The sequence below is a fragment of the Branchiostoma lanceolatum genome, chromosome 11, assembly GCF_035083965.1.
Source record: "Branchiostoma lanceolatum isolate klBraLanc5 chromosome 11, klBraLanc5.hap2, whole genome shotgun sequence".
Lineage (NCBI taxonomy): Eukaryota > Metazoa > Chordata > Leptocardii > Amphioxiformes > Branchiostomatidae > Branchiostoma > Branchiostoma lanceolatum.
Genome location: NC_089732.1, coordinates 7,521,772 through 7,532,722, shown reverse-complemented (window position 1 = coordinate 7,532,722; position 10,951 = coordinate 7,521,772). Strand labels below are relative to the sequence as shown.

Sequence of the window (10,951 nt, the reverse complement as noted above, 5' to 3'; positions counted from 1 at the left end):
AATACATAAGTTTTGTAGTACCATTCTATGTTACTAGTCAATCTAGAGAAATAACATTCACATTTAGCGATAGAAGTTGTACCGTGTAGCGAAAGAACTTGTACCATGTAGCGAAATAACTTTGTGCCATGTAGCGAAACAACTAATGACATGTAGTCATGTAGCGAACGAAACGACTGTAGCGAACTGACAATGTAGCGAAACAACCGGTTACCGTACAGAAGGCGCTGGGGAGAACGTGATTTCTGCAAAAACTTGAATGTTATGATCCTGTACATCGACCAGACGAAGAACTAGAAAACCTTCTCCGAAACACAAGCCACGAAGCACGTTAGCCTAACGTGGAGAGGGTCTTTTTATGCATACTCAGACAATGGTGTTCCCATCGCCATACCGGGTTATAGGAATAATGATCAGAATGATAAGAATTTGATAATGATGATGATGATGATAAAATTCTGGAAGCTAGAAATTGCCCAAATCGGTGATGATATGGCGTCACAAGAGCGCGCAGAACAAAGGAGCCAAGCAAGGTTGTTAACGTCACCACCGTGAGATATATATAGAGAGCCAACACAATAACAGAGACATGGCAACTGTAAATTCTAAAAAAGTTTATTCTGTTGAGCTTGAGGCACATGACATAGAAAGCGGCATTTCTCAGACCAGACGAAAATTGTTTGTTTTAGACCCTAACGCGATTCAGATTCAGATTTATCACAATCAACCTTGCATGTTGTATCCTCATGTTTACATGAAATTTAACATGAAATGTGTTGATAGTTACATAAAATTGATCGTTACATTACATAGTATCAAAATTACGCATATCACATGCGAACAAACATGATTAAAACAGTCAAAACAAATCATCGATATGTTGTCCCAAAACAATCTGGGTAAATTCGAAGTTAACTGCAATCGGATAGTAGTAGATTAGTTCTTATTATACAGCGTCAGCTCCCCATGCCGGGCTAGCGTGTTCTAAGATAGGTCGAATAAAAGACAGGTAAATGTTTGTGAGTACATCCGGGGGCAGTCCTGCATTCTTGGCAACAGCGAGATCATAAACCTATGGCTAATATCCGGTGCTGGACACGAGTGTGACTACTGCTTTATGATTAGAACCCTGCTACACAGTCATTAATTCCAACTAGTTGAAAACCAGAGTTCTCTACCAGATAGTCCAGGAGGAACACGGCGATCATGTAGCTGTCCGGGTGATCAGAGTCGAGGCTCACGATACCTCCGTTCTGGCCGAGAGCTGTACTGAGCATGCGCAAAGCTTTGGGCACGCGCTCGACGCTTCGGTAGTAGTAGTAGTTGTTATAGGTGAGCAGAGTCCCTGCATGTGAAAGAAGAACACTCATGTTTTGTTTCAATACCTGACAAAAAAGGAAACAAATCATTCAGCAAATATGACGAGTTCGTGCATACCACAAGGGTTTTGACATATAGTTCCGTTTTACCACCTTTACATATTTCAGGTATTACCTATTCATACTTATTTAAATCATTGGTCAAACCGAAAGGCAGCCAAGGCTGTGAATGTATATGTGCAAATGGTTATTATCTATCAACGACTAACAACAAGCTAAGAGCTGATATATTTTGGCCATGGCCATGTGAAAATGGTTATTATCTATCAACGACTAACAACAAGCTAAGAGCTGATATATTTTGGCCATGGCCATGTGCAAATGGTTATTATCTATCAACGACTAACAACAAGCTAAGAGCTGATATATTTTGGCCATCACACACATTCAACCATGTAATCCATGCTCCTAACTCTTCAAAATGTACGCTGAATATTGAACGTAGTAAAATACGATCATCATGTTACCCTGTTTAAGGTGTGGGGATCTCTGAAGGTCTGTATGTACCTCCTACTATTTTGGAGCAAAGTGATACCAAAGTCCTGGATGTTTTGACGTGTACAAACCTTTAGTTGGAGGGAACCGTGCGGTTGGATACACGACGCGCAGGTCTCTCAGTGCCGCAGGGCGCGTGATGTCCCTACGAGTGCTGGCGGGAAGGTAGAACGCCGGCTGTAGACTAAGCTCGTGGAGACTGAAGTACAGTATCATCGCGAATGAGAAAATGTGGTAAGAGTTAGAACATGCATGAAAGGGTTTGTGATTTCGTTTGATAAAGTATATGTGATATTTTGGACATTGATGCTAGTCATGATCAGCAATACAAAAGGACAATGCAATGCAATGCGATGAAAGCAGGCAGTATGTTGCCAGCATTACTGTAGCCTGGGTGCACGTGCCAGCCTTTTTGTCGACGCCTCAGGGGCGAGCCAAATTGGTATATATATTGTGTGCAGTTTGCAAGAATTCTAGGAATTGCACAGGAATATAAAAGTCCATGGTACGATAACTCAACAATGCCTGAATGTATTGTCTTCATATTCTGTAGGTGGGTAGGTCTGTGTAAGACCTTGAAATGATTAGATTTTGGGCCCCCTAGCGATATGGTACTTCAGGGGAACTTACGCTTTTCAAATCTTGTGTTCTGAACATGCTATGGTCATGATTTGTTATTAGCTTTACTCCGCTCTCTCGGTCGCTTCTGTAGCTACAGATAGCCTCTACCAGACTAACTACGCCAGCTATAGGGAGAATATTTGCCAGGAAAGTCTGGCCACCCGAGGGTTTCATTTGCAGGCGCAGTTAGTCTACACGAGCAAATGATCTTCACCGTGGACTGATTCTACTGGCTAATTATTCTTTTTTCTGTCAAATTCTACGATCCATACACCCGTAGGAGGTCCTGGCGGAGGCATAAGCCACAGAAGCGACCAACAGAATAAGGCTGGCACCCAGGCTAGCATTATTCCACAACGACATCTTGATATTTTACATGTAACACAAAGGATGATAAGGCACAAAAACAAAATGAGGTTCCAAAACTGACCGGAGCACACTAATGATGAGGTTCGTGCGGATCCAACTCGGGTTGATCATGTCGAAGTGTCCCGGCGGGTACGGGTGTCCCTCTCGGACCCCGATGGTGTGGTTCAGGGACCAGTTTAAGATCATCTCGGGATAAAGCTCGGTAAAGTCTCCGTACACAAATATGCTGAAAATCGTATTCATTCAACAGAGAGTTGCGTACATTTGTTGTTTCCGATCACTGTTCTATACACTCACATTTAGTTACACTTTATTAATAGTTACTTACTTTTCGCGAAACGTGTACCCAAATGGACTAGTTTCAAAGACCATTATGTCAAAGAATGTGATCATACACGTGCACAATAAAACGATGCAGGTACTTGATAGAGATATTCGTACTTATTCCTTTAGCTGAATCGAATATTACTAATAATACGCAAACATAGTTTTTTTTTTAATCGCTACAATTGCATAGGTATCGTGTTAACACTTTTTTATATCAACTTCTTCATACCTGATGGGAATGTAAGCCCTGTAAGCTCGGATGGTTTCGATCAGCCTGTGCGCCATCTTCGCGTTCATGCCCACCTCTATCACCAGGGACACACGGCCGGGAACAGACGGGCTACCGACTCCACACGACCGGTAGATAGTCCCGGCTGTACCGCTGGTTCCACGTGGGACCTAATCAAGTATACATGGATTATTCCTAAACATGTGCAAACCATCTTATAGAAGGGATTCATAGTCACCAAAGGCAGGTATGAACTTGGGTCTCCAGATAGTAATCAAATCAGTTATCTGCGGGTCACGTGATGGAAGTATCTAGTCATTCAACCCGAAGAAGGCCGGAGACACAGCGCAACCTACATCAGCAAGAGTGAACGTCTTACATTTTGCAGAATTGTCCAGTTGCTTGAGTAACTGTAATCTTAAGCTTGTGTATCTTACTACCTGGATGTCTAACCTTCATCGATGTAATGCAACCTACCATATATTATTCTAATTTCTAATTTCTTACAGAGTCTATATTGGCGTCTTTCTACCAATAAAGGTTATCTTTCTTCTGACAACAACGCGTAGTTTTCGACCTTTACATGTATACATTTTTAGACCTTTACATGACTTTGCATACATTTTTAGACCTTTACATGGATACATTTTTTAGACATTTACATGTATACATTTTCAGACCTTTACATGTTAACATTTTTTAGACCTTTACATGTATACATATTTAGACCTTTACATGTATACATTTTTAGACCTTAACATGTACACATTTTATATCTTTGCATGTATGCATTTTTTAGACCTTTACTGTATACATTTTTAGACATTTTATATCTTTACATGTATGCGTTTTTTAGACATTTGCTGTATACATTTTTAGACATTTACATGTATACATTTTTTACACATTTACATTCCCTACACATGTAAACATTTTTAGACCTCAACATGTATACATTATTTCTAACCTTTGACTCGTGCAGCTCCTCGATGTCCTGGTAATCAAGCACTTCTGCCGCCCACGACAGCTGTGTGATCTTCTTCTGCGTCAGCTCGTCCAACAACTGGCTCTTCTCCCTGTTGCTTAGTCCTGTTGGCTGCCAGGGATGGAACTCACCGTAAAACCTGCAGATTTAACAACGACAAACGGCCACCACATTCTGTTTAAATTTAGAATACATTTAAGGTTAAAGGAGAAAGTACAAGACGTATCATACATTCGCACAATGTATTCTCATATCTGATAAGCTAGTTAACCGTTTCAAGTCAAGTGTTAATGCGCATGTGCATAGGGAAAAAATCAAGGCCCCTAACTTGTCAACATTTCTTTGGCATGTTTTGCAGAAACCAAATAGATCATGTTTATTTGTTAGGAATATTAACCTTTGACATTACCCACAATCCTATGGAACTTCAATGAATCTTAGTCATCCATTCTTAATCATTTCAGTTATGAAACAGTATATCTTTACGTGGTTGCCATTTTGGACTGATCGATGAAGATACACGCATATCGAAGTCAGTGTACTGTTACAAATGATAGGGGGGGGTAGTCCTGAATATAGTTTTGTTGTACGCGGCGCAAGATTCTTGAGTTGATGTTTTTCCAAGAATCTTAGTCTGTAGGATTTTGTCATTACCAAAGTATGGTAAAATGGGTATATACAATTCTTTGGTATGCTATTCTTTTGGTTATACTTTGAAATGGGCTTTATGTCCCTACTTGTCAATCCAGCGGAAGGTGTCTTCTTTCAGCATCTTCTTGAGAATGCCATACTCTGCTCCTTCGACGTCGAGCTTGAACACTGCAGAATAGAATAGTGATCGACACTTCGGTGTGTTGCAATTGTTTCTAGTGTATGATGATAGGAAAGGAAGCCATAAACCCAATAGTTTATAGGGGGTCGTATTTATGTCATGAAAAATGCCGGGGATCTGAATTAGATAGAGCATCTTTAACATGGCTTCCATTCCCCTGGCTTCCATCAACTCTTCGGGATTCTGTGTGAGCAAGATATGAAGTAGATACAAGGTTTAACGACGTATACATTTGATCAACCTTGTTATCATTCATATGCAAATATATTACTGATTAGAGATGTTTTAATGACCAAGGTATATTCAAATAGAGAAAATAAATATTTCGTCTGTTTCTCTGACATCAGTAAGGGCAAACGACCAAAAAACCTTCGGCATACATGGTCTACTCAATGTTTGTAACACAGAACAATAACTAGTCCTACCTATTTCATCTTCAACTGCAAAGTTCGACTGTATCCACCTGGACAGGTCTACCGTTGGCACCTTTTTACGGTAAGACAGTTTTCTCGTCCCTCCAGTTTCGGTGTCCTTTTTCTCGTCTTCACTAACGAACAGCGACCCCCCTCCCCACTGCATGTCTCTGCCGTTGTTTTTCCCCTTGTCTGGGGACCAGGCCGATTCAGAAAATGCCGTCATCTCTCCTGAAACACATTCCACTCATCATTAGAAAGTGCGCGTTAAGAAGTTCTTTTTAAATTGATTACTTTATATCCTGCTAGGTGTTTTGACCACTTGTACAATGTAAGAAGCCCGAACTTTAGAATTTCAGTATAGTATTGGGACATCTGCACCAATTTGTCTAATGAGTCTACCGTCATTTTTAAAATCTTTTCAATACCGTCTTTGTCGGAGACCGCTGTTGGACAGTGAAGCACGTGGTTGGAGTACGGAGCGAAGTACGGCTGTAGTCGCTCGTCCAGCTCGAACGAATGGATGACGTAGTTATGGCCGTCCGGGTACGTTTCTCTGCAATGGTGAACATATGAGTCTCATAAACATTGTTACACCATGGTAAACTTACAGCCTGGAGTCTATGCAAGTGTTTCGTTTTTTAGTCTAACAGATTATGTAACTCACCAACATCAACATAAGCTAAATACAGGACCCACTGGTATTCATTGATGCATTTCGATATGTGATATGATACAAAAACTACCACACAGTCATTGTCTGAAATATGAGTAGTGATGAAATGACTGACTCGATAGGGGCTTTATCGTATTATCACATACCCAGATGGCGTCGACCAAACAGAGGCCTCCATTCCGTATGTGTTATGACGCCATAAACACCCGTTCACCCGTTCCGTTAACTTAACATTCGTATAATGTTTATTTGTTCCCAAAAATGTTTTCTATCTTAGAATAAATCAAATATTTTGTAAGCATATGATCTGACAAAATAGAATAAACCATTTCAATACAAGTCAAATCTAAACGGAAAACAGAATTCACCCCTAACTGTAAGTGGAGCCGCCCAAAGCATTGACTAATCAGAAGGACACCCAGCAGGGAGGAATGATGATGATAGATAATAGAATAGATTTGAAAAAGATTTGACATGCCAAGATTGCAATGTTATTGAATATCATCTGTGGAAATTTTGGGTTTCAAAATGAAATCTTTCATCTTCTGTACAAAAAGGACAAATGTAAATTCTGAAATGCATTCTTAATAGTATAAGGGATCTATGCGTCATACAGGAATTGTCTACTCTTATATGGGTCACTTTGGATAGGCTATATGATAATAACGTTAATGACCCGCCTATTCCTCGGTGTATATGGTGTCATAACGCCTGGCTATGTGCTATAACCACCGAATAAAAGCACCGATCGCGCGAGTGAGCGAAGCACATAGCCAGGCGTTATGACACCATATACACCTCGGGGCGGGTCATCAACCCTTGATTATCACCCGTATTCTAATAGACAGAAAGAGAGAACACATAAAATAACAAATAGTATCACATCATGTCCAAGTTTGTAGTCAGGGTCCACGTACGTACACAATGTTGCTTCTGTGTATGGGCTTCTGCAAAAGTCTACACTACTCAAACAAGGCAAGTGCATGATACCTGAACAGCTGAACGCTGGAGGCAACATTTGCACCGCAGTCTAAAAATACTTTCTTTGGGCCCTTGATGCCCGTCTTCCTCTTGTGTATAGGGACATGGCATGACTTGAACCTGTACAAGAGGAAATGAAAAAAAATATTATACCATGTTTGTGGAACAAAGCTGTAAAGTTGGCTGTTTTATTGTCCATGTGCAGAAGATCGCAGCCAAGTATTATTCATCCACCCCCTGGCCTGGGTGGTACGGTACGCTTAATTATTAACTCATGATTAGCTGCTTCGTTTACTAAACTTTACTAAAGCACGTACAAGTCTGAACAGGGTTAATGAGTACCAACTTCCTGCGCAATGAGTGACTGCGCAGCCAAGCAACATTATTTTCCAGTGTCACAGGAAAAAAAAACTATACCCAACTTAGCCTTACGAATTCGTTACTGGCGACAGAGTGACTAGCAAGAAAATGTTATAAGTTGCTAGTAGCGACTTATAACATTTCCTTAAGTCCTTTATAACAGAACACCATTTTGTTTAGGCCACTGTACAGCCAGACCCATTTGGTCACTTTTTCCCGGCATACAAAGCCCCTGACACATATCAGCCACAGTTCGGCTGACCATTTCAGAGCCATGGAGACCAAGATGGCTGCCTTCAGCACAGGGTTAGACAAATGTGTTTGAGCATACGATTGTTTAAACAAATGATGTAGAGAATGGGCACACAGACAACGACTTGAGCTCGGAGGCGGAGAAAAGAAACTGTTTTTATGTCTCCACAGTACGGAACAGAGTGGCACCCGATCGAAAATCTTGTGGACGACTACACTGCGGGGTATCAGTGAAACATATTAGTCTTACTTTATGGAAACGTTCCTATTACAGTGATGAGATTCACGTATTGGTAATAAGAACCCTTTGAATTTGGGTATATGTGACTTGATTACAGACAACGTAACACCACCTGGCGTTGATTAAGACCTGGCGTATTGAACAGAAAAGTTTGTCATTAAATGGTGATATGCTGCAATTCGCAGGGTGACCCGGAAACACACTGTTGTTATCCTGTGAATTGTAGCATATCAACATTCCATGACAAACTTTAATATAATTTGCTGTTGAATAGGCAGGTTAACTACCAGGTGGCGAGTTGTCTGCAATACATTATTCATGCCTTCCTTGTGGCTCAGTGCTTATGTGACACGCTGAAGAGCAATTAACAGGTTGCTGAATGAGGCCAGTCATATAAGGTTGAAACAAATGAAAGATTAGTACTCACTGTGTGACGAACTTTGTTTGGTGGCACGTGGACAGCTGAGACTGCAACTCCAGGCACGAGCAGTTCCCTACCACCCTAAACCTTACCGGACAGGAGTATGGCGTTATAGCCGGCCAACCTTCGGACAGGCTGACTTCGTACGCGTTGAAGAACATCTGAATTACCATGCCTGCTACAAACGACACCAGGACCGTGATCGCTAGTCTTCTGTTGATGTGCGCCATTGCCATCCCCAAAACCGGTTTTTTTAATGAGCGGATGCCACGTCAATTTGCCCTACAGGTGACCTGAACTGAAACGGTAAACCTGGCTGACTCGCACCACAATAGACTGTACGATGATTTGCGGGGGTGTACGTTGGCTCGCAGTGTATGCTTCCTTTTTTTGTAATTTCAAGACTTATTTTATATATTTGGGTCTTGTTGAATTCCTCTCTCTCTATATATATATATATGTATATGTATATGTATATGTATATGTATATGTATATGTATATGTATATGTATATGTATATGTATATGTATATATATATGTATGGAATCATATGTTTCGCGCTTTCCAAACCTACTCGGATTTTGCTTTAGTGGCATCATCCGACTAATATTTTTGTACACGTGCTATGTACGAGGGCGGCGCTATGAAGATTTTACGATCCAACTCAAAAATAGATTGTGGTTTACACAAAATCAGTCGGTAGACTTGTAGACACTGCGGATATTCTTTTTCTAAGACTAGACCTTCTTTAACTTGTAAGTTGTGCAAAGGTCCAGTTTACATGCTTGATTTGACGGCTAGGCTGTTCTGAATGGAGTTTAAACTGTAAATGCCAACACAAAAATTGGACTTACCCAAATTTTCGACTGATCAGCTCCAGTCTTTGTCTTTGTCAAGGAGCTGATCAGTCGAAAATTTGGGTAAGTCCAATTTTTGTGTTGGCATTTACAGTTTAAACTCCATTCAGAATGACTTCTACCAACACAGATGAACTTTCAAGTGAAGGCTAGGCTGTTCATTTTGTCAGACGTGTGGCTGACTGTATACATCATTTGACGTCATATCAAATTTAAATGACAAGTATTGTTCTTTTGACAAGTATTGTTCTTTGTTAACAATGCCGCAGGTGTTGAAAGTCTCCACCCCACTTTCTACAATAATGCTGTTTAAAGCTGAAAGGTGCTTACGTAAACCTTGTTCGACACAGACGTGCACTCTTGCAGATCCTTACAAAAGTACCGTCAGGTCCCATAAAGTATGTGAGCGCTATAGTTCGTCTCGTGTTCTGTACCTGAATCTATGACACGCAGGCCTTCTATTTGATTACTTCATTTGCTCAGTGTGACCGGCCGACTTCTGAACTGATAACGCAAGGGCGATGTTTGTGTGAAATGACGGGATTTAATCGATTTACACTACATGGAAATTAGATATATACATACACGCACCGTTGTCGCTACGTGCCAAGGTTGGTGAGGGTCATAATACAAAAGCCTTTTAGGGAAAGTGATGATGCATGCCAAAATGATCACATACAGGTACACTGCTACAGTAACTGCTCTTTTTGTTCCGTTAATTTTTTTGTCTTCCTGTATTGCTTCCTGTTTTTCTGTTCCTTCGCGTTATCAGGGTATGATACATGCACTTTCATTGTTAGGTCAATTAAGTGGACCTTTGGCATGTACATACTTTGATCAAGAACAGCTATTACATTTTTTTTAAATATTTCATTCATGCATTAAATGTTGTATTTGATTAATAGTTCATGCTAAGTGTAGGTACCTGTATTTAAGGGTGAAATTTCATTCTATAATTGTGACCGTATTTCAGCTGATGCCATAGAAACGTGGCACAATTCAAAGCCGTTAATTTATGTCATATAAACTTTGATATAACAAAAGACAGAAGAGATTAACAGGTTTGGGCTGTCATTACAGAACAAACGTTACCCACTGAATGCACCATTTGGTTCTTTACTTCAGAGTTTATTTATAACATTGGAATGTTAACCAATGCCATCAACATTGTATGACATTATATGTATATGTAAATAATATGTGTATGTGTATTATCGTTGTAAAAAGAGCCAGAAATATTGCACATGTACATGTACTACCGGTACCGCAAGGCACACGTACGCTTTGTCTGAATGACGCACTGTTGGACCCTTGTTGTCGTCTTACATTCCGGTTTTTAAATGTACTGTTTTATCTAACGTTTGATGATTTTAAATATGTCACCTGATTTTAACTAGTCGGTCAATTATGATACTTGTGTAAATCTGACTCTATTTCGGTCATGAATTTGACCGCCACTGTCAGTTTGTGTAAGTTTTCTTAATAAACCATTCATCAACATCTGATGGCCCTG

At 40.3% G+C, this 10,951-nt stretch overlaps 1 protein-coding gene across 1 annotated transcript; it reads right to left on the bottom strand.

Annotated features, from left to right (window-relative positions):
* Positions 1–599: 599 nt before the first annotated feature.
* LOC136444748 (uncharacterized) lies at positions 600–8,909 on the bottom strand. Its single transcript, XM_066442465.1, has 10 exons — positions 8,588–8,909; positions 7,317–7,427; positions 6,079–6,206; positions 5,663–5,881; positions 5,143–5,224; positions 4,388–4,544; positions 3,421–3,590; positions 2,926–3,090; positions 1,946–2,073; positions 600–1,345 (listed from the first exon to the last, which is right to left on the bottom strand). The coding sequence occupies exons 1-10, from the start codon at positions 8,815–8,817 to the stop codon at positions 1,122–1,124; spliced, it is 1,614 nt and encodes a 537-aa protein (XP_066298562.1). The 5' UTR covers positions 8,818–8,909; the 3' UTR covers positions 600–1,121.
* Positions 8,910–10,951: the final 2,042 nt, after the last annotated feature.

Excerpts from the sequence above, each read along its gene's own strand:
- LOC136444748 (XM_066442465.1), bottom strand. The coding sequence starts at position 8,817 with ATGGCAATGGCGCACATCAACAGAAGACTAGCGATCACGGTCCTGGTG. Across the intron at positions 7,428-8,587 it reads CAAACAAAGTTCGTCACACA|GTTCAAGTCATGCCATGTCC; the intron begins GTGAGTACTAAT and ends CCTCTTGTACAG. Across the intron at positions 5,882-6,078 it reads AGCGGTCTCCGACAAAGACG|GAGAGATGACGGCATTTTCT; the intron begins GTATTGAAAAGA and ends AATGTGTTTCAG.